The sequence below is a fragment of the Lepus europaeus genome, chromosome 17, assembly GCF_033115175.1.
Source record: "Lepus europaeus isolate LE1 chromosome 17, mLepTim1.pri, whole genome shotgun sequence".
In the NCBI taxonomy this organism is placed as follows: Eukaryota; Metazoa; Chordata; class Mammalia; order Lagomorpha; family Leporidae; genus Lepus; species Lepus europaeus.
Genome location: NC_084843.1, coordinates 8,654,367 through 8,677,603, shown reverse-complemented (window position 1 = coordinate 8,677,603; position 23,237 = coordinate 8,654,367). Strand labels below are relative to the sequence as shown.

The window sequence follows — 23,237 nt, the reverse complement described above, 5'->3', positions numbered from 1 at the left end:
TATTCATTTATTTGAGAGGCAGAGTCACAGAGAGAGGGAGAGACAGAGACGGAAGTCTTCCATCCACTGGTTCACTCCCCATATGACTGCAACAGCCAGAGCTGGGCCAGTCCAAAGCCAGGAGCTTCTTCAGGTCTCCCCTATGGGTGCAGGGACCCACGCATTTGGGCCATCTTCTGCTGCCTTCCCAGGCCTTGAGCAGAGAGCTGGATCAGAAGAGGAGCAGCTGGGACTACAACTGGCGCCCATAGGAGATGCCAGTGCCGCGGGTGGAGGCTTAGCCTACTGTGCCACAGTGCCAGCCCCAGTCTAAGTCATGGTGATGTCTTCCTGAACATCGTCCACTGGGCCCTCCTCTGCAGATGCCTTCCCAAGGCCACATCTGGAGGGTCACCCTCGCGTGGTGGTGCACACTCAGGCTGAAGCCCTGCGGCTGCGTCATTTATAAACCTCTGTCTTCTTACTTGGAGGTGTGGGGGTTGGGATGAGTGGCCCTAGTTTTTCAGCCGAACTGAAAATGAGGCAGGGAGTACTGGGAAGGCTGGAATTTCTGTCTCTGGGCTTCTGCCTCCTGGGGAGCAGCTGTGCCTCTGCAGGCCACGGGAGTAGTGGGATGCGTACTGTCCTAGGTAGTATGATAGGATCACAAAGTGTCACCAGCAGGCACAGCCACACCTGAACCCCTGGAGCCAGGCCACGTGAGGATCAGGCTCTGCTTCCGGCACTGGCCTCCTCTGGGCCTCACATTCCTTGTCTGTAGAATGGGGGCATGTGGCAGCCTCAGGGCAGCAGAGCTCCAGCGTCTGACACCTGGATCCGTGTCCCAGCTCCACCACTCTGTGGCCTTGGGCCTGGGAAGGCTTCTCAGCCACACCCCGTGCTCCAGTGTCCCTGTCGGTCATCCTGGGGACAGGGCGAGTGCCCCCTCTTAGGGAAACAGCACAGCTGAAGGCAGCACTGTTAGGCCCTGGGCCTCCCCAGTCCTGGGAGGAGCTGCCCCTGGCTGCTCTGTGTCCATGCAGGGAGACCTCTGCCTCCCGGGATGCCCGGAGCTGCCGTTTTTGTCACAGAACACAAGGGGCACATCTGGACAGGATTTGGAAAGAGCCCACCTGGGCCTCTGTCGTGGTTCCCTTTCGTGCTGTGGATCTGTCCTTGGCTGAGGCACTGCCCCGGGACCCAGGTCACGAAGCCGGGGACGGACCCAGCAGCTGTGCGACATTTAGACTGCAGGCTGCATCTGGTCCCCCTCTTAACCGCACGGGGTCCCCACATGGCTCCGCAGGTCAGCGTCCAGTTCACAACTCACGGGACCCAGGAGGAAGAGAGCCCCCAGCTTGTCCCGAGCTGCTCGGCCTCACTCCTGACCCTGGGTCTCTGGTCTTTTCTCACCAGGGACCTGGCTTCTTGGGCCCCCGGTGAGCAGCTCTTGGTCCCCCCCATGGGGATAATGATTGGGTAACAGAGGTGAGAGTGCGTCTTTCTGAGACGCTTCTTCCTCAAGACTGGCTTTGCAGGGAGGGCTGTGCCCCGCCTTGGCCCTGGCCCTGGCCTTGGCCTTGGCCCTGGCCCTGGCCCTGGCCCTGGCCCTCGCCCTCGCCCTCATGGATAGGACGAATCAGCGTTTGCGCAGCTCCTGTTCGTGGAGGCCGCCTGAGATGCCTGCTCCAGGCCCACCCTCTCTCCATGAGCACAGCGAGTCAGGGGTGGCCTCAGGCAGCTTCCACTCCATGAGAGGATGTGACTCACTCTGTGGCCAGATGTGGGTCGTGCCGAGAGAGAATATTCAAATAAAATGTCTGAGAAACAATCAGGGAAGGCTTCCCAGAGGAGGTAGTGTTTGAATTTTTTTTTTTTTTAATTTATTTATTTTAGAAGCAGAGCTATAGACAGAGAGACAGAGGGGGATCTTCCATCTGCTGGTTCACTCCCCAAGTGATTGCAATGGCTGAAACTGGGCCAATCCAGAGCCAGGAACCAGGAGCTTCTTCCAGGTCTCCCATGTGGGTACAGGGGCCCAAGCACTTGGACCATCATCCACTGCTTTCCCAGGTGCATTAGCAGGGAGCTGGATCAGAAGCGGAGCAGCCAGGACACAAACAGGTGTCCATAAGGGATGCCAGCATGGCAGGTAGAGGCTTTACCCACTGTGCCACAGCACCGGCCCCAGTAGTGTTTGAATTGGACCTTGAGAAATAGACCACAGGAGGTGGAAATAGAGAGGGGCTATGAGCACATGGACAGCAGCCTGGGCTGAGAGCCCAGAGCAGAGAAGTCGCATGTTCTCCTTGAGCCGCTGTGCACGAGACGGGGCCCAGATGACCTGCGTGCCAGGCGTCTGACCTCACGTTGGTTTCCGAGTGGACACTGGGAGAGCAGAGGGTTTTGCACATGGGGGACAGTGATGCTACTTGGGTGTGTGAGGAGAGGCAAAGCCGGAAGTGACCCCACAGGTGTGAGCTCAACCTTGACGGGTGACACTGTCCCTTCCTGCGTGGGGGCCCAGCTCCCCGGTCCCCTATGTGTCCTGGTCCCCACGTGTTCTTACTTCTCTTACAGGAAGATCGTGGCCGAGTACGAGAAGACCATAGCACAGATGATCGGTGGGTGTCCTGAGGATCTGCACTGGGGAGGGGGCTTTGAAGGGAGAGGCTCGGGGCAGGTTCCCTGGGGGGGTCGGGGGAGGGGCCCGAGGCCTTTCCCAGGGTGGCGTGGGACCTCCTGGAAACTGCAGAATGTGCCATGGCCTCACTCCTACTGGGGGACGCTGGGGCGGCATCCTCCATGCCACCATAGGACCTGGCCAGGCTTTGCCCACATCACAGGGAAGGAGGTCTGGGGTGGGTCCTGAGCTGTTTGGGGCCAGTTCTTTACCCCTGAGAGAGAAGAGGAATCCAATCTCCAATCCCTGATTGGGTTTGGACGTGGGAGATGAATACCCGCTCAGCCTTGACCTAGGTAGAAAGGGGGTGACTGCCTGCCCTCCCCGCCATGAGCAGCACAGACCCCGCTACTCACCGCAGCACTGGTTCTCACCGAGCGCAGACGCGCCTCCACACAGCAGCCCTGGGAGCCAGTGCTGGCACAGTGCGAGGCTTCCAGGTACCAGTTACACACACCCGGCTCCCCACACCCTCTCCTGTGATGTGAAAGAATTGTCAGAAGCCCTATGGCAATTTTACACTGATCACTCTTCAGAATGATATTATATTGTGATGCCAGGAGAGGAAATTGTCTGTTCAAGTTCATCATAATCAGTTCTTAAAAGCCTTTTGCCCCCTAAGGACAGATGGAGTCAAAACTGCAGGCCACTGCAAACCACAGATTGCTTTGAAAATCTATTTGAGAGCTAGGGAGCTGGAGATAGAGAGCGAGCTCTCAGCCCCCGATTCATTTCCTGAATGCCCAGCCCAGCTGCGGCTTGGCCGGGACAAAGCTGGGAACGGAAACTGAATCCAGGTCTCCCTGATAGGTGGCAGGAACCCAGGCACTCGGGCCATCACTGCTGCCTCCCGCGGTCCACATCAGCAGGAAGCTGGATTCGGGAGCGGAGCCGAGTGTGGGACCTCGGTGCTCCGATAGGGGACGCAGCGTCTTACGTGCTGGGCTAAACACCCACCCTGCCAAGTGCAGTTTCTGTGTCCACACTCAGCCCTGCTAGCAGAGGACCCCTCCCCAGCGGCCGGGAATTCTGAGTGCCGTCCCACTGCTGCCTCGCCCAGGTCTCACGGGAGCCTCTGAACAGGAGCAGCCGCCACGCGAGTGCACGGGAGCTTGAGCTGTGGTTTGTGCTAATCCAGGCCACTGCGCCCAGAGCTCCAGGGGATGCTAACTTGGGGGGCTTCTGAGGTTCAGCCCCCTGGGATGTTGCTTTCTGTCAAAAGGAAATTTCTTGATTAAATCGGCATAAGAATTTATGACCGCATATGGATGCGATAAAGTTAAACAGTCTAGAGTCGAAACTGCTGGCATAAAGGAATGGTCAGCTTGCAGGATTTGAGTCTTGCAACAAGCGGAGTTTGGCCCGTGGAGCGTGCCTCTCGGCCTCCTGGGGCACGGCTCCCCTGGTAGCATCCTGCTGCAGCCCTTTTGTGTCCGTGTTTGCCATTGGTGCTGCTCTGGGCAGCTGTTAGAATGGGGTCAGAGGGCATTTGCCTTTTGCTCCTGGGGAGAAGGGTGCCTATGGTCATCTTTTACTGCACCGTCGGTCAAGCTGGTAGAAGCAGGCATTGCCCGTGACACCGGGAGGTCTGAGGGGCTCTGTAGTGGCTGTAGGGGCCTGGCCTTGCAACAGGTGGCACCACAGAGGCGTTCCTTGTAGGGTGTTTGCAGGTGAGCCTGTGCTAATTCCAGCTCAGCCCTCGTGAGAGACTCCCAGGGTTATGACCGCACACACACATGCAGGTGCACATGCCCACACGTGGGAAGCCTGCTGGGTTAGACCTCAGGGTCCCTCCCTTCAGTAGCTGTGCACTTGGCCCCGGTAAGCAGCAGCTTTGCCCTTTGGGGGCTCCCTGACGCACCTCCAGCGTCACTCATGGGAGCAGCCTCTCCTTGTGGGCCGTCCCCATCTGCATTCACCGACGTCTTCGCCATCCATGTTTCCGGAGCTTTTCTCATCAGAACAATGGCGTGTCTGTGGCTGTCACCTGCCAGTCACTACCGCACGTCCCTCACTGAGGCCATCCAAGATTCATGGTCCTCGTGTCCTCGGAGCAGACCTGGGTGTGAGGCATGGCTGGGCCTCGCTGTAGCTGGGAGTGGGATGTGCCTTCTTCCTGGGCAAGTGTGGGTCCCTGCGTCTACAGAACATGCCCTCCTGGCTTACCTGGCTCACCTGGCTCACCTGGCCCACCCAGCTTACCTGGCTCGCCTGGCCCACCTGGCTCACCTAGCTCACCTGGCTTACCTGGCCCACCTGGCTTACCTGGCCCACCCGGCTTACCTGGCCCACCCGGCTCACCTGGCTCATCCAGCTCACCTGGCCCACCCGGCTTACCTGGCTCACCTGGCTTACCTGGTGTCCGTGCCTGCTTTCCATTTCCACTCACCCAGCCACGTCCTTGTTTGGGGGAAAGTTGGGCACAGGGAGGGAGGTCAGGGCCAGAGCGAATGCCAGAGAGTGCTGAAGTTAGAACGAGCTCCATCCCACACGTGCCAGCCCTTCCCAGCCCGTGGCTCCCATGCACCCCTCAGCTGGTCCACAGCACTGTGACACAGTCCTGCATCCTGTCCATTTAAGAGATTCCATTTGCTGGAACTCAAGCACAGACTGTGTAGAACTCCAGGCAAGAGACGTCTGTGCTTCCTGCATTCCGGGTTGTTGCAACTGAATTTGTTCTGCTCTCCTAACAACTGCCTGATTATCTGTTTTGCTTCCATTTTCTGTTGCTTCTTGCCCTTTGCTTGCAAAACAAACAGGCAAGCCTGGTAAGTAAATGCTTTCCCCTAATTTCATACCCGCCTGTTGCAACCCTTGTTTGTTTGTGTTTTTTTTTCCCCATTTTTGTTGTTTTTGCTTTTGTGTGTTTGCCACGTTTGCCACATGATTTAATAACGTTTTGCCTGAAAAAGGCAGAAGAGTCTTCGGGGGTTTGGGTTTTGCGTCTAGCGTGTCTCAAGGCTGATTTCCCGACTTGAAGCACTTAACTGCATTTGTCGTTTGTAAAGAGATTTGCAGTGGCTCCGGCTCCTCAGCGTGCTGGGAACTGGGCGATTCTATTGTGAAAGGGTGAGGTCAGGAGAGAAGGAAACCTGAGGCAGGCGTCTGATCCAGGAAATGAGATTGACTCGTTTTGATAAATGGCTCCTGGGCCGGGCAGCCTCCTGCCAGCACAGATGTGCACTGCACAGCATGCTGGGACGGAGGAAGCAGCTCAAAGGCAAAGAATAGAAACCAGCGCTTGGCTCCCTGTGAAACGTGGCAACGCCCTTTCTCCAGGAGTCTGGGAGCAGCAGGCAGATCGCTGGCAACCACGCTGGGAAGCTCCCCCTCCCGAGTCCCAGTGCCAGGCCCAGTTCAGGGGTGGCCGGAACACAGTTTTCATGGACCGTGCTGGTATTGGCAGTGGGTCACTGGTCCTGGACTCCTCCAGGTGCTCAGGGCCCTGTAGGCAGCCTCCCTGTGAGCCTCCCCAGGCACCCTGAGACGTAAAGACATCGTCCCTTTGCGAGGGGAGGTGGCTGAGACCCACTGAGTTTAAACACCGTGCCCGAGACGCACGGAATCAGAGCTGGAGCTGGAACCCGGGTGGTGGGACTTGCCAGTCTCTTCACCCCTGGCCCGTGCAGCTCCAGGTGCTGGCAGCAGGGCCGTCAAGAGCTGTGTGATTCCAGAGGCAATGTGGCAGGGACACAGGGCACCTGCTCAGCCCGAGGCGCGTGTGTGTCTGTAGCCTGGCGCCGTGCAGATTCTCAGGCCCACGGAAGCAGAAGCTGGTGGAGAGGCTGCGTGCAGCCGTCTGTAGGAGCCGTTTCTCCAGCGTGTTCGGGTTCAGCTCCCCGTGAGGACAAGCTGATTCTGCAGTGAAGGCCCTGGGACCCCAGAGAGGTCAGGGCTGGAGCTAAAATCCCGCTGCTGAGGGAGCTGCATCTCGAGGTCTGTCATTACGAGACCTGGATGTCAGTCTTGGCCTTGACCATGGCTTTGGCTTTGGGTTCAGACTCAAACCTCCATTTCACCTTCTGTAAAATGGGCATGAGAGGATCTGTCCTTGGGCTGCCGTGAGGCCTCCCTCACTTGCTCACTGTGTGGACGTGCATCAAGGCATCCTTCACCCTGGGCACTGTCCCAGGCCCAGGGACAAAGCAGTGGACACAAGAGATGCAACTCTGTGCCTACCCTTGTGGAGTAGGCGTTCAGCAGGGAGATGAGCACCCGCTGTATACCCCAGGGCAGGCACACACGCACACACATGTACACATGCATACACATGTGTGTGCATGCCCTGACATATGATACAATGTGGATACCACTGCACAGAGGAAAACAGAGCAGGAAGGAGTGGAGAGGAGGCATCGTCCACACCTCTGGGGCGGTGACCTGAGCAATGCGGAAGCCGTGGGAAGCTCTGGGCTGACCGATGCCTGGTGCAGGGGCTGCCTGGGGTGCTGAGGCCATTGAGGCTGGAGCAGAGGGCGGAGCCTATGGGGAAAGGGTTTGGAGTTTATTCCCAGGGCAGGGGAGGTCATGGGCAGGGGCTGTGAGCAGAAGTCCCGTGGTCCAGTGTATGCTTTTGGAAGCTGGGTGCTGGCGTGGGGGTGTTGCGTGGAAAGAGAACCAGCATGGCCCCTGTAAATCCTGTTGCTGTGACCACCCTATGGCAGCCACACGCCCAGTCGGTCCCAGGCAGCAGGCAGCCCCTCCCCAGCGACCTGGGCCAACAGGAAGGTCCCCCTGGCCATGTCCCCCCTTCCCGCTCCGTTGTCGCCAGGGTGAGGAGACTCCCCACACATGCAGAGACGGTTTTCTCCGTGTTGGGAGCAGAACGCTAGCTGGGGCTGGCCACAGGCCAGACAGCCGAGTAGAGGCCAGCAGGACCCGCTGCTCTGACCCGCACCGAAGTCGGGCGCTTTTCTTAAGACATTTTCTGTATCAAAGAAGCGCTCACTTCCCATGTGACCCGGAACGTAGAGGCGACTCTGGGATGTTTTAAGGGTGAAGAATGTTCTCCGTCCTGGCAACACTTAGGAGAACCCACCCCTCCCAGCCCAGCCTGCAGCTCCCTTGAGATGTTGTCCCAACAGAACGTCAGTCTTTTTCTGCTTGTTTTAAAATATTTATTTATTTATTTGAAAGGCAGAGTTACAGAGAGGTAGAGGCAGAGAGAGAGAAAGAGAGAGAGGTCTTCCATCTGCTGGTTCACTCCCCAAATGGCCACAATGGCCGGAGCTGGGCCAATCCGAAGCCAGGAGCCTCTTCCAGTTCTCCCATGTGGGTGCAGGAGCCCAAGGACTTGGGTCATCTTCCACTGCTCTCCCAGCCTGTAGCAGAGAGCTGGATCGGAAGAGGAACAACTGGTACCCACGTGGGATGCCAGCACTGCAGGCGGTGACTTTACCTGCCACACCACGGCGCCAGCCTCGTGATGTCTTTTCTTACCTTACAGATCTGTTTGCTGTCAGTAAGCAGTGGAGTCACAGGGGTCCCCAGTATAGATTCCTAAGGGGCTGCATTCATCAGGCTACAGAATAATGGCTCCTCTTTTTTTTTTTTTTTTTTTAGATTTATTTTTTATTTGTTTGATAGGCAGAGTTACAGAGAGAGAGAGATCTTGCATCTGCTAGTTCACTCCCCAAATGGCTGCAATGACCAGGGCTGGGCCAGGCTAAAGCCAGCAGCCAGGAGCTTCTTCTGGACCTCCCATGCTGCTGCAGGGCCTCAGCACCTGGGCCATCTTCCGCTGCTTTCCCAGGCAGGGAGCTGGATGGGAAGTGGAGCAGCCAGGACTTAAACTGGCACCTATGTGAGATGCTGGTGTCGTAGGCGGAGGCTTAACCCGCTGCCCCATGTGATGCTGCATAGGCCCAGGGCTGTGATGTGGGGGCTGTGAGTTTCATTCTGGAAGGGCTCTAGGGGGGTGCGTCCAGCCCCCAGGAGGAGCAGGGCTCGAGATGACCCCAGTGGCTCGGATGGCCCGGTGCATCCTGCGTCTCCCCGTCTCTCCCACCAGAGGACGAACAGAGGGAGAAGTCGGTCTCCCACCAGACGGTGCAGCAGCTGGTCCTGGAGAAGGAGCAGGCACTGGCTGACCTGAACTCGGTGGAGAAGTCTCTGGCCGACCTTTTCAGGAGATACGAGAAGATGAAGGAGGTCCTGGAAGGTTTCCGCAAGGTGGGGCTGCGTGCAGGGCGGAGCCGAGGCCGGGGAGCCCCTGGGGCAAGGGGAGGGGAGGGGGGCTTCTGGAATCCAGCTGCTGGTGAGGAGGGGGCCTGGGGCTGCACTGTGGCCGGGAGATCCTGGACCTGGCAAGCCTTCTGGGCGCTGACGCCGTCTGTCGTGTCAGAATGAGGAGGTACTGAAGAAGTGTGCGCAGGAGTACCTGTCCCGTGTGAAGAAGGAGGAGCAGAGGTACCAGGCCCTGAAGGTGCACGCAGAGGAGAAGCTGGACAGGTGAGGCAACCGTCCAGCAGGCTGGGGCTGCCACGGCACCCCTGGTGTTGGCCTGGGGCGGGTGGGTAGAACCCGAGCCCTGTGATCAGGGCTCCTCCCCGAGCCCCGGTTGGTGGGCTCCAGAGCCAGACCGGTCCCCACCCAACACTGGGGGGAGGCAGTGGAAGGTGCCTACAGTGACCTTTCTGGGCCCCCGGTCCCCACAGGGCCAACGCTGAGATCGCCCAGGTCCGAGGCAAGGCCCAGCAGGAGCAGGCCGCCTACCAGGCCAGCCTGCGGAAGGAGCAGCTGCGCGTGGACGCGCTGGAGAGGACGCTGGAGCAGAAGGTGAGAGGGCGCGGGCCCTGGCCTCTGGGTGCAGCCGGCACTCCACATGCTTGGTGTGTCCACACCGAAGCCCTCGCTTGATGCCAGCCCTGAGTCTGGGATGAAAAGCACCAGCAGCCTGGATGTGGAACTAGAAGGCACACGGCTCTGGTCTGGAACCTCATCCGGGTCTTCCACATGGGTGGTGGGGACCCATCTCGAGCCATCTTCTGCCACCTTCCCAGGAGCATTAGCAGGGAGCTGGATGGGCACAGAGCAGCCGAAACTCAAACCGGCACTCCGATATGGGATACCAGCACTGCAGGTGGCGGCTTAACCCACTGCACCACAGTGCCGGCCCCCACAACCTCTTTCTTGTCTTCATTTTCAGAACAAAGAGATCGAAGAACTCACCAAGATTTGTGATGAACTGATCGCCAAAATGGGGAAGAGCTAACTTTAAACCAAATGTTTGGACTTGACCATTGCGTGCAATATGACCGTCGGCACACTGCCGTCTTCCAGTCACGTGGGAGGGTGGTTTTCACTTTTTTGTATGCACTACTGTGTTTCCTTTCTAAATAAAGTTGATTTGATTGTATGCAGTACTAGGGAGACGATCAGAAGTTCTTGCTATTGGTTTGCATTTTCCTAGACTCATTCATAGCAAGTTGACCTCAGAGTTCCTGTATCAGGGAGATTGTCTGATTCTCTAGTAAAAGACACATTTTGACCCTGGCTTTGCCCTTTGTATCCAGGTTCCCAGGGTGAGCCCTTTCGACTTCATATGACATGTACAGCGAGCATAGGGACTCTTGCCTTAAGGAGTTAAACTTGATCTGCATTTGTTGATTTGTTTAAAAAAATGCATGTTTCAAATAAAATTCTCTATTGTAAATAAATTTTTTTCTTTGGATCTTGGCAACAAGTGTGGCTCTGATTTATTTGCTGGGAAGGGTTGAGTCCTTCCCTGCCTTTGTTAAGTAATATCAGATTTGGCCCTTGTGTTTCTGTGTTGCAGATTTCTTTGTAGGTTTCAATCACATTTCCTTTTTGTTACCATGGCTGGCTCTGTACCACGAAGCTAATGAGAAATATTGACTCACGACTTAAATAATTAAGTGAATGCATTAGATTTGCTTAGATTTGGGGTTTTAAATGCCTCATTGACTTTAGAAGGCAAAATCGATTTCCATTTATTGGGTCAAGGTTGCAGCAGTGGTCATTCCTCTGTCCGGTCCCTTAGTGTGTGAATGTCAACCCTGAAGCATTGTCCACTCCCCTAGCAGTTTCTGATGGGATCAGGCAATCAGGCCACTCAGCAACGTGGCTGCTGTCCAGTTTGCTGCTGGGCCAAAGGGTAGGGGTGTTAGGGATGGGAAGGTTATTTGTGTCCATAGGCTGCTAGCAGATCACCACAAGCTTGTAACAGCAGCAGTGTCCCCTCTGTGATCTGGAGCCGGAAGTCCATTATCAAAGCGCGGGTGGGGCTGGCTCCCTCTGGGGGAGGATCCGTTCCCTGCCCCTCTCCTGGCCCCTGGCCACCCTTTCTGTGTGCTGGCCTGGAACAGCAGCCCTCAGATCACTGCCTCTGTCGTCACTCAGTGTTCTCCGTGTGTCAGGTCTCCTTTCTCTCTTTATTAAAAAAAAATTATTTATTTGGAACGCAGAGTTAGAGTGGGAGAGACAGATCTTCTATTCGGTGGTTCACTCCCCAAATGGTCACAACAGTCAGAGCTGGGACAGACTGAAGCCAAACACTTCTTCCAGGTCTCCCAGGTGGGTGCAGGGCCCCAGGACTTGGGCCATCTTCTGTTGCTTTCCCAGGACATTAGCAGGAAGCTGGATTGGAAATGGAACAGCTGGGACTCGAACCGGTGCCCATATGGGGCACCAGCATTGCTGGCAGCAGCTTTACCTGCCATGCCTCAATGCCAGCCCCTCTCCTTTCTCTTATGAACACAGTGGTCACTGGACTTAGGGCCCACCCTAAAGCCAGGATAATCTCACCTGTATCCCCAGTTAATCCATCAAGACCCTATTTCCAAATATGGTCACATTCCCAGGGGGTGGAGCTTAGAATGTGGACGTCTGAGTGCTGGTGGGGGGCGGGGTACAGACCCCTCAGCCCAGTGTCCCTCTCTCTGCCCCAGGCACAGCAGCTATGGCCTTGCCCCTCATGACAGGGCCACCCCCACCCCCTAATAGCACAGATCCTCCGTAGCCCTAACTGTCAAGGGATGGGGTGGCACGAGGGGGGGGCTCTCTTCCAGGACTTACATGGTGGAGGAAGCCTGGCAACCTCTGGGGCTCTGAGACCGTTTGTCTCGTTTCTGCTACACTCCTGGCCTCCGTCCCGCAGGGTCTGCCTCCAGCCCCACACCTGCACCTCCCGCTGCCCAGCCCCCAGCCACTCCTGCCTGCCCTCAGGGCCCAGCTGTGACCCTGTATGCATGACCCTGTATCAGAGCCCCTGCCCTGGCCCTGGGTCTCAGCTGTGTTCCCAGAACAACCCTGCTTTTGTCTCTGGAAAGTTTTTATTTTTCTGATTCAAGCAAAGCATTTTCATGACTAAAAACTTGGAGATTCAGGTAAGAAAAGAAGCCCGTAGTCCCTAAGCCAGTAGACTGCTAACGTTTTAACAGATCTTCTGATGCTTTTTTCCTGGTCGATGAACTCTGACTTGTTTGTTGTAAATGAGGGATATTTGGGAGCGATGCAGCGCCACACTGTGGAGCCACTTGCAGTCATCCTGTGTTCTGTTTTGTAACATTTTTCCCCATAATATTGCAGTGTGGCCATCATGTCACAGTAACCTTTTACACCCCTAATTGGCCAGCGCCTTGGCTCACTTGGCTAATCCTCCGCCTTGCGGCGCCGACACACCGGGTTCTAGTCCCCATCGGGGCGCCGGATTCTGTCCCAGTTGCCCCTCTTCCAGTCCAGCTCTCTGCTGTGACCTGGGAAGGCAGTGGAGGATAGCCCAAGTGCTCGGGCCCTGCACCCACATGGGAGACCAGGAGGAAGCACCTGGCTACTGGCTTCGGATTGGCGCAGCACACCGGCCGTAGCGGCCATTTGGGGGGTGAACCAATGGAAAAAAGGAAGACTTTTCTCTCCATCTCTCTCTCTCACTGTCTAACTCTGCCTGTCCAAAAAACAAAAGCAAAAAAAAAAAAAAACCACCCCTAAATGCAGCTCTGTCACCATTCGGAATGGCTGCATACTAGTCCAGGATACCAAAATGTGTTTAACTGACCCCTGCTGGTGGGCATTGATACCGCGCTCAGAGGTTTTGCGGTCATTACAAATGCACATGAGGATCGTGTTTCTTTCGGCTGAGTCGTTAAAAGTGGGTCACTGCCCACAGGTGTCACTGCACTGCAGCCGGAAGCAAGTTGGGTTTACTGCTCATTGCAGTGAAGCAAGACAGACACCAGGGGGAGCCACGAGACATTTCCATAGGGACTTGGATTTGGACTTGGGGTTGGGGGTTCTGGAGGAGGGTTTAGGGAAGCTGTCGGTTGCTGTCTCCATGAAACGCAGCTGATCTAGGAGAGGAGACGAGTCGGGCAAGGCTGCAACTGGTCAGGAAGCAACAGCCACTCACACAGGAAGTCTTCAAAAAGTTCATGGAAATGCACATTATGGAAAAACTACACATGGATTTCACTGGTTTTATTTTTGCACCCAGACTAACCTTACAATTCCATTTTTCCACAAGCTTTTTGAAGTACGCTCATGTTAGATGGGATGGAGCTATTTCATCCTTTTTCCCTGGATCCCGTGCAGGTTCGACTGCTCAGACAGGCAGCGGAGTGGTCTTGGGGATTCTTGGAGGCAGCACGGTTGGGGTGGCTCACGTTCTGTGCCATCATTTGTGGTTGATGCCCAGCTGTGAGCGCCAGGCCGGCTCCCAGGTGCCAGGAGCTGTCTTGGTCCTTCTCACAGGGTGTGCACATCTGTCAAGTCTGGGATGCCCATTGCCAAAGTGCCTTCCACTGGGGTTGCACCTCTCCGCTCTCTGCTTTGGGGTATGCAGTCCAACGCCCGAGCAGTGCTCTGTCTCCTGTCAGCCCAGCCCAGGGCACAAGCACAAGCCCCAGGCCCAGCCTTGGGCCCTTCATGCTTGGCCATAGACCCTAGCATTGCCAGGACGCGGCTCAGACCCTCGGCTGCTACAGAAAACAGTGCATCGCTCCTCCAGTCACCTGGCTTCTCCCTTGAGACTGAAAGGGCCAGGTCAAGGCCAGACATACAGCAGACGGGGGCGCCCCCCTCAGTCAGGGCGGTGGCTGAGATGGCTCCCCCACCCCCCGGGGCAGCCAGACAGTGCGACCTCAGCTCTGCCACCTCTAGCCGTGTGATGGAGGGTCACTTACCCTCGGCCCAGGTCTGCACAGTTAGTGACCCGCTGGAGCACTGGTGTCCGGGACCCATCGGGGCACTTACTTTACCCCGTGCCATGGGCACTTGCAGGCGCTCACCCACGGCGCGGCTGCTGATTCTGTCTACATCATCCGGCTTGGCTGGGTCAGCCAGTAGGGCACAGCAGCAGGCACCTGGCCTCACCCAGCGCTCCCCATGCAACTGGGGGCTTCTCGGTGTCTCGGGGACAAACCCTCAGTTTGCCAAGTCAGTTGAAATCTTCAGTTTCTGAGTTTTTGTGGGGAGTGGCTCAGAATTCCCCTGGGCTGTCAGGTTAAAGGTGGCTTTGCTGCTATGCTATGGTCGCCTTGTACAGAGGGTGTGGGGTAGGAAATGGGCGGCAGTCACTGATGACTACAGAGAGGATGGCATCCTGGGGTTTATTTTCCATTCAAATGTGGGGCTCAGCCCCCTGGGGAGTGAGATCCTAGGGGCCCAAGGTCTTCCCAGGGAGCACCCTACAGACAGCTCCCTCCCCAGGCACTGGCTCCAGGGGAGAGGAACCCTGGCTGCCCAGACAACTCCCCCCGCCCAGGCGCTGGCTCCAGGGGAGAGGAACCCTGGCTGCCCAGACAGCTCCCCCTCCCCAGGCGCTGGCTCCAGGGGAGAGGAACCCTGGCTGCTGGGGTGGACAGGCAGGTGGTGGGGGTCAGGCTAGGACTGGCCACCCAGCAGTTGCTCCTTTGTCCTCATCCTTGGTCTTGGGGGGGCGCTGCTGTTGCTGTCGCCCTCCCCCTCTCCTTCCTTCCTCCCTTAATCCCTCCCCCTTCCCTTCCTCTCCTCTCCTCACTCACCCCTTCCCTCTCAAACACGAACATCAACATTCATTTGACAACTTCTGCTTGTCACTATTTTATTTTTTTAATTTATTTTATTTTTTTTGACAGACAGAGTGGACAGTGAGAGAGAGAGACAGAGAGAAAGGTCTTCCTTTGCCGTTGGTTCACCCTCCAATGGCCGCCACGGCCAGCGCGCTGCGGCCAGCGCATCGCGCTGATCCGATGGCAGGAGCCAGGTGCTTCTCCTGGTCTCCCATGCACTTGGGCCATGGGAGACACATGGTCTCCCAAGCACTTGGGCCATCCTCCACTGCCTTCCCGGGCCACAGCAGAGAGCTGGCCTGGAAGAGGGGCAACTGGGACAGAATCCGGCGCCCCAACCAGGACTAGAACCCGGTGTGCCGGCGCCGCAAGGTGAAGGATTAGCCTCGTGAGCCACGGCGTCGGCCTGCTCATCACTATTTTTACTGTTAGGGTAAAAGACTACAACATCTGCCATCTTGACCGTCTGTAAGTGTACGGCATTGTTAACTGTACACATACTGTGCAGCCATGCCCTAGAACGTTCCCACCTTGCAAAACTGACTCTACAGCTACAGAACAACTCCCCTCGCCCGGCTCCTGGCAAATCCCATTCTGCTGTCTCGAGGAATTTGACCTCATATGAGTATGATCAGGCTTCACTTTACTTAAAATAGAGAACACAAGGTTCTTCCATGTTGTGGCTTGTGACAGGATTTCCTCCTTTTTAAAAATAAAACGTATTTGAAAGGCAGGACACAGAATCTTCCATCTGCTGGTTCACTCCCCAAATGCCAGCAATAGTCGAAACTGGGCCAGGCCAAAGCCAGGAGCCTGGGACTCAGTCCAGGTCCCCCTGTGTGGCAGGGACAGAGGTAGCTGAGCCACCACCCGCTGCCTCTCGGGGTGTGCATTAGCAGGAAGCTGGACTGGAAGCCGAGCTGAAGCCGGCATCCAATAAGGAATGCGGGTGCCCTAATCGGCAGCTTAACCACCGAGTCAAACGTTCATCCCAGCATTCCCTCTGGTTTTCGGAGGGAATAGCAGTCCGTTGGATGTGTGCACCATATTTTCTTTACTGGCTAATCTGTCAGTGGACGTTTAGGTGGCTTCCTGTTCTTTTTTTTTTTTTTTAAGATTTATTTATTTACTTGAAAGTCAGAGTTACCCAGAGAGGAGGGGGGGTGTCTTCCATCCCTGGTTCACTCCCCAATTGGCCGCAATGGTTGGAGCTGCACCAATCCAAAGCCAGGAGCTTCTTCCGGGTCTCCCAAGCAGGTGCAGGGGCCCAATGACTTGGGCCATCTTCTACTGCTTTCCCAGGCCACAGCAGAGAGCTGGATTAGAACTGGAGCAGCTGGGATTAGAACCAGAGCCCATAGAGGATGCCAGCACTGCAGGCAGCGGCTTTACCACAGAGCAGGCCCCCAGCACAGTCTTTTTTTTTTTTTTTTTTTTTGACAGGCAGAGTTAGACAGATAGAGACAGAGAGAAAGGTCTTCTTTCCGTTGGTTCACCTCCCAAATGGCCGCTACTGCCGGCTCACTGTGCTGATCCAAAGCCAGGAGCCAGGTGCTTCCACCTGGTCTCCCATGCGGGTGCAGGGCCCAAGCACTTGGGCCATCCTCCACTGCCTTCCCGGGCCACAGCAGAGAGCTGGCCTGGAAGAGGAGCAACCGGGACAGAATCCGGCGCCCCGACGGGGACTAGAACCCGGTGTGCCGGCGCTGCAAGGTGGAGGATTAGTCAAGTGAGCTGATGTCCTGTGAGTGGAGATGAGCAGGTGTTTTGTCTGAACAGTGATTTGCAGATGAGAACAGTGAAGCCAGTTTATTTGCATTTTTGTTGCCATAAGGAAATACTGCAGGCAGGCTAACTTCATACAGAAAAGAAGTGCGTGTAGCTCACAGCTTTGGAGGATGGAAGTTCCCCCTATTGGCTTGGCTCTGGTGAGGGTTCTGGCTGTGCCACACTGCAGCAGGTCGCATGAGAGCTGCAGAAGCAGCTGCAGGAGGAAGTGATCATGTCTGGAAACAGGAGGAAGCGAGAGGCTGGAAGCCACCATCTCTTCCAAGGGCAGCGCCCCCAGTGACCCAACGACCTCCCAATGAGCCAATGACTTCCCACGAGACCCCACCTCCCCGAGGTTCACCGCTTCTCCCATCACCACACTGGGCACCAGGCCCGCTGAGGGCGCATGAACCTTGGGGACAAACACATCCAAGCCACAGCACCTAGAGTCAAAGCCAGGGCTTTCCTAGGGTTGCACACCAAGTTTGGGCCATTGTGTGACCCAACCTAGAGGTCCTTTCTCATTTGTCATCTCGCCCACCACCCACCCTTTGCTTCTCCTTCATGGAGCCCCCTGCCTGTCTTCTGGTTCATGCACGTCCTTAGCCAGAAGCTTGGGGTGGGCTGCAGGCCCTGGGTGCCTGAGCTCAGATTCTGTGGACTATGACCAGGGGCTGAGTTTACAGGGAATGTGGCACCCTGGGATGCTTTCCTGGAGTGGCCACTAGGGGGAGCCCAAGGACCTGCTCTCAGTGGTGCCCCAGCGATAGGATGACATCAAGAAGGGCCAGACGATGCTTCCCAAACTTTTCAACAGAAGTCTTCCGTTGCAGGACAGCTCGCTGGGAAGCTGGGGGTGGAGACAGCCCATCTGTGCTTGTGCACAGGATTTACAGACACACCTCTCCTTCCCCATCGCCTACCCAACATGCACACTGCTGGGAGGGAAGCCGTGGACCAGGCTGAAAGTGAAGTGGATTGCACTACAATGCTTGGGGGAGAACACAGGTGCAAGGCAGGTACAGGTGTCCACGTGAGCCTGCTGTTATCCCCCTACAGAGCGCGGGCCTGCATCTCCAGCAGCCGATGTATCAACCAGAGAGGCTGCTCATGCACATCACCATTGCCTCCACACCCAGGAGTCACAGTGGCAGCACCGACACTCACGCACAAGAACGTGGGAAAAACTGCACCTGCTGTGACTTATGAAGTGAATGATTCAGCCTAAAGGCTGGGCAGCAAAGGACCCCATTCACAAAATGCATACACACACACACACACACCCATAGATGTGCTATTAGTGATGCTTAGCTGGGTAGAATTCCAATTATTTTATCGTCAATGTTTTTGCCTTTGAATTGGTTCTATAAAAGTACTACACTTGTAAGAGAAGAAATGTCTAACAACAACAACAATGCTTTGTTTCTCGAGTGACAGAGAGAGGAGTTGGCTGGCGGACTGGCTCAGGAGTGCGGGCTCTGCCTCTGGCCCTGCGGCCCCTGCAGGCCCTGTTGGAGGCTGACTTCCTGTCTGGTGCTGCCCCTGAGGGTTTGGGGAGGCTGGGCGGGGTCCCAGCCGGGGCTCCTAGTCCCCCGTCTATAGGACAGAGGCAGCGTCCCCAGCCCTGGCCACCTCTGCTCTTCTGCCACCATGCTCTCCCTGTGTGTCTGTCCCTCTCCCCCTCTCCTGACCTTCAGGAGGGAGCTAGGCTGGGAGGTGGGAAGAGCAGATTCCGGGGCCCCTCCCTCCAGGCCTGGCTGTAGCATCAGCTCTGCCAAAACACAAGCACCGGAGCACCCACTGCTCTCCAGGCAGGTGGAGGCTGCTAGGCTTGGCCGTGAGCGCCCATGAAGCCCCTCCCCTTTCACTCCTAGACTCCAAGTCCAGTGTGCAAGCCAGAGAGGTTGCTTGGGACCCAAGTGTATCCCGGAGGCTGCCTAAACAGCCAAAGATGCTCCTAGCACACACATGCATGGCAACAATAGCTAACGAGGCCACTGGTCGCTGGCTGCAAACACCAGGACTATGACCCAGGTAGAAGCAGACTCCACCATACTTGTAGGCACACGTATGTGCACACATGTGCACACACACATGCACACAGACACATGCCAGTGCTCGTCCACCTGCACAGGCAGAGCGGTGGTTACAGCCTCTGTACCCAATGGCTCAGTTCTGGAGATGTTTCTTGAGTACTGTGGGCCAGGCTTGCTCCTGGGGCTCTATGGGTGGAGAGATGGCCCAGGACTCACAGAGCATTCCATGGCAACCAACATCCATGCCATGCAGAACGCGGGTGTCGGTGGGGAGGAATTGCAGAATCTGAGATGCAGCTTCCGAAGAGCTCATCCTTAGCCAGTCCCCCTCCCCACTGCGTTGACTTTGGCCAGCTGTGTCTGTGACTGGAGCCTCTGCAGGCCCTGGAGCCATGGTCCAGGCCTTCCATGGACCAAATTTCCTGGGGAGCAGGACTGGTGCTAAAACTGCCCACCCTGCCCTGTCCAGGGCTGGCCCTTGCAGACCCACTCACAGAGGATTGAAAAATTCCGCCCTGGCCCCTGGCACAAGGAGGCTTGGTCTAGTCCTCAACTTTTAGGACGTTCTAACTTCCGAGAGAGAGAAGATTGGGAGTAACCCACTGGGATGGGTGTTTGGTGCTGTGGTTAAGGCGCTGCTCGGGATTCCGCATCCCATAGTGGAGTACCTGGGTTCTGGTCCCGGCTCTGGTCCCATCCCAGCTTCCTACTAACGTGCACCCTCAGAGGCAGCAGGTGAGGCCTGGGTGCCCAGTTCTTGGGTGCCTTCCACCCAAATTGGAGACCTGGATTGAGTTCTGGGCTCCTGGCTTCAGCCTGGCCCAGCTCCAACTGTTGTGGGCATCTGGGGGCAAAAGTAATGAATGGAAAATCTCTCGCTGTCTCCCTGTGTGTTTGCGTGTCTAACTTACAAGTAAATAATTTTTAAAACTACCCACTCACAGTGAAACTCATTGGCATAACTTCTAATAATGTAGAACCCTAATTTTTATTGAAATTTTCTTTGTCAAAACATTCCTGGGTACCAAATGCTACAAATAGACGCCCCCCAGCCTGCTGGAGCCAGAGAGACTCCCATCTTCTCATTCCCCTACCCAGGCTGCGGGTTTGGCGCTGAACCCCACTGAGGCCCTTTCAGAGGGTTTCCCAGGCAGCCCCAGGTGCTGTGGGGAACAAGGGTGTCCGGTGGGAGGATGCAGTGCATGGCTCCCCAGCTGTCTCTGTGGGAAGCGTAGCTCCAGGAGCAGAGCCTGGGATGCAGCCACACCTGTGCCGGAACCAGGAACAGGAAGCGCTTGGAATCTTCCCTGATGTTGCCATAGTGCCCACAACGCCCACCCCCCAAGGAAACCCAAGGCAGGCTCCCCGCTGCCAGAGCCCCTGGGCCCATAAGAAGAAAGGGGGAGCCCCAGGTGTCATGAGAGCTTTTGAGATTCAGGCTCCGAAAGTGCCCAGCCCCCAGCTCTCCTGCCACTCAGCGGTGCAGCCCAGGGCGCCTCCGCCGTGAACACACGGCCTGGGCCGGAGGGCCTCAGAACTGTGAGTGGGACCGGCCCCTTCGTCCATGTTAGAGACCAGGGAGGGTGTCTGGTGCCGGGACTGCTGGGCCTGGCGGGGAGGGGCATTGGGGATTCCTGGCTGGAGAGGAGTCTGGGGCTCAGGGACCAAGCGGGTAGCCCCTGCCCACTTGCGGGGACGTAGGCCCTCACACTGAGATACCCCGGTCTCCACATCAGCCCGAACGGCTCTTGCGTCTTGAGTCACAGAGAGCAGGAGGCTGGGTAGCTCAGGGGCTGATACACGGCGCTCTCGGCGCTGATACGGATCTCCGGGGGCGGGATGGGGGGCCACAGTTCTTCTGGCTGGGCTTTGTTCTGAGCGCCAGGTCTGCGTTGGAATGGAACCCTCTTCTCTCAGACTCCTCCAGACCACACTGGGAGGGCTAGGGAGTTCCATCAGCGGGCGCTGGTAAGGGGCTGTAAGCGGGGGCGCTAAAGGCCAGGCTGCCTCGGGTGTAGGAAGGGTTCAGAGAATTCCATCTGTATCCCTGTGCGAGGCGGAAACCTGGCCATAAAGGGAAACAGATGGGCTTGCTACACAAGGGGAGAAATTCGGGGTGGTCAAAGGGACTGAGCACCGGGGTAGGTGTTTGACCAGTCCCCTCTCTCCCTACCGGATTAGCAATAGGTGTAGCAAAACAGTCAAAAGACAAAAGCTACAGGCAGGCAATCATTTGCAACATTGTATGGCAGACAGAGGTTAGAGTTCCTGGGACCCTACAGAGAGAGCTTCTTGGAAATACGAGGTCACTACAGCAACCCCATGGGAACATGGGCAAGGCCTGTAATTAGGCAACTTGCAGATAAGGAAATGGAAAGGCCAATAAACATATAAAAGAACACTCAACCTTGCTGGTGGCCTGGGAAGTTCAAATAGCAATCCGAACCGATCTGTCACTCTCCAGACAGGCAAACAGAAATGAATGTCCACCCCTGGCACTGGAGGTGGCGTGGGAGATAGCATTACCAACAGGTGTTAGAAATGCAAATTGCTGGAACTGGAATGTTTGGGAAAGGGAGATGGCCTGATCTGTCTCAACTAAAGATACACTTCTCTGAGGTATCTGTCCCACTTTGAAGAATCTCCTGTAAGAATAAAAGCTGTAACACATAAGGATAAGTAGATACAGACACACACAGGTTTAGATACATATGGAAACATGTACCCTCTACAACATATACAGACTGCCCTAATACCGTGTTTGCACACACTGATGGCTTCTACTGGTTATGGGAGTAACATGGGAAATAGCCTAACAGCTATTACAGGGAACATCTAACAAACAATGAGGCATCTACAGTATGAAATAGTTTCTATATAGTTGTCTTGGCCTGTCTTTGCATTGGTCCACTGGTTACAATGAGATACACTGCTTTGCAGTTTAAGAAACCTGGAGAAGATGATTAAAGGGAAAGAAGGGCCTACCTGCCCAGGTGGGGCCGGGACTTGGAGGAGGCAGAGCCCACACCCATTTCCTCATTGCTGTGTCCACACGGCAGCTGCATGGAAAACACTTCACTGGGAGTAAATGAGCCGCTTCCCGCGGTGAGGTTGCGTCGCAGGTGAAATGCTATCTGGGGCGCGAAGCTCAAAGTCAGCTGAGGTTCTCGATCAACAAGTGCGTGGACTTCTTCTGGGTTTACGTGTGCATCCATTTCCCTTCTCCCTACTGTGGCTCTGGGGAACTGCCCAGCCCCCCACTGCCTTTCTGGAAGAGGTAATCAAGGTGCCTGCCCTCCTGAGGTCACAGGGTGTGGTTCCGACCTACAGGCGCACCTGTTAAGAATGGGGAGGGGTCAGTGTTGTGGCCTACTGGGTTAAGCTGCTGCCTGCAATACTGGCATCCAATATGGGCACTGATTTATCTCCTGGCTGCTCCACTTCCAATCCAGCTCCCTGCTAATGTGCCTGGGAAAGCAGTGGAAGATGGTCCAGGTCCTTGGACCCCTGCACCCAGGTGGGAGACCCACATGAAGCTCCTGGCCCAGCCCTAGCCGTGGTGGCCATCTGGGGAGTGAATCAGCGGATGGAAGATCTCTCTCTCTCTTTTACAATGCCTTTCAAACAAATAAAATAAATATCTAAAATAAATAAATAAACACACCAAGACCCAAATTCAGGGTGCTGATTCACCCTGGAGGCAGCGTTTGGCAACGGGAGCCACTGGCAGCTGCCACCTGGATGCCTGCAGCTGCTCCCTGCTCTTCCCCAGAGAAGATTCTTCAGTCCTCCCTTTGATTCCATGAGCACCCTCACCCTATCGCCATCCTCCCTATTATTTTTTGCACACCATTTATCAGATGAGTTTCTGTTTGCAACCGAACTTTCTTAATAACGTTTGCAGACAGCAGGAAAGTCCTCCTGCTCACCCTCTCTCATTACTCTCTGAGCAAAGGTGAACATAAGCTCGCCAGATCCCAGGACAGCCCTGCTCTACCCGTTCGCTGGGTCTGAGTATGGCTCTCACCCCTCTGGTCTCCTGGTCTGCAGGGTGGCTGGCACCATCAGCCTGCTGATGGCCAACCTGTGGTCGTCCTCACCTTGCAAGGTTGTCTCCTACTTTGGTTTGCTTTGCCTGAGCCATGCTTTTTTCTAGCACAATGGCAGGGAATTATCTGTCACCAACATGCTTTTAAATATGAGATGTTCCCTTGCTTTGATAAATAGCCCACATTTGAAGCTTATGTATATTTTTTGTGTAATTATGTATATCTTGCCACACAAGTGCCACACAGGTGGCAAAATATAGATTCTTTTTAAAAATGTATATTTTAATCTACTTGAAAGGCAGAGAGAGAACGTCCATCTGCTGGTCCACTCCCCAAATGCCCACAATAGCCAGGACTGGACTGGGCCAAAGCCAGGAGCTGGGAACTCCATCTGGGTCTCCCACATGGGTGTCAGGGACCTCAGTACTCGGGACATCATCTGCTGCCTTCCTGGCACAGTAGCACAGAGCTGGATCAGAGGTAGGGGAGCTGGGCATCACACTGGCACCCAGTATGGGATGTAGTATCCCAAGTGTTAGCTTAGTCCACGGCACCACAATGCCAACCCCAACACACAAGTAATTTCTTTAGGCCAATCTTCCCCACAATATTTTGAAGCGACCCTTTGCAAATTCATTGAAAATTTCACTTTTAGCTCTTTTGACTTTCAGGTGCTCAACTTCTCCCCGTGTAATCTCTGCTACCATTCACGAAA

General features: G+C 55.7%; 1 protein-coding gene across 5 annotated transcripts in view; it reads left to right on the top strand.

Annotated features, from left to right (window-relative positions):
- Positions 1-10,336, top strand: part of TACC2 (transforming acidic coiled-coil containing protein 2) — a 183,527-nt gene extending 173,191 nt beyond the window's left edge. For all 5 annotated transcript variants that reach the window (XM_062215161.1, XM_062215160.1, XM_062215165.1 and 2 more), the window contains 5 exons: positions 2,560-2,603; positions 8,673-8,833; positions 9,006-9,112; positions 9,319-9,439; positions 9,810-10,336. In XM_062215161.1, the coding sequence (XP_062071145.1) occupies positions 2,560-2,603; positions 8,673-8,833; positions 9,006-9,112; positions 9,319-9,439; positions 9,810-9,875 (499 nt within the window). In that variant the 3' untranslated portion in view covers positions 9,876-10,336. The remainder of the gene's footprint in view (positions 1-2,559; positions 2,604-8,672; positions 8,834-9,005; positions 9,113-9,318; positions 9,440-9,809) is intronic.
- The last annotated feature ends 12,901 nt before the right edge of the window (positions 10,337-23,237 follow it).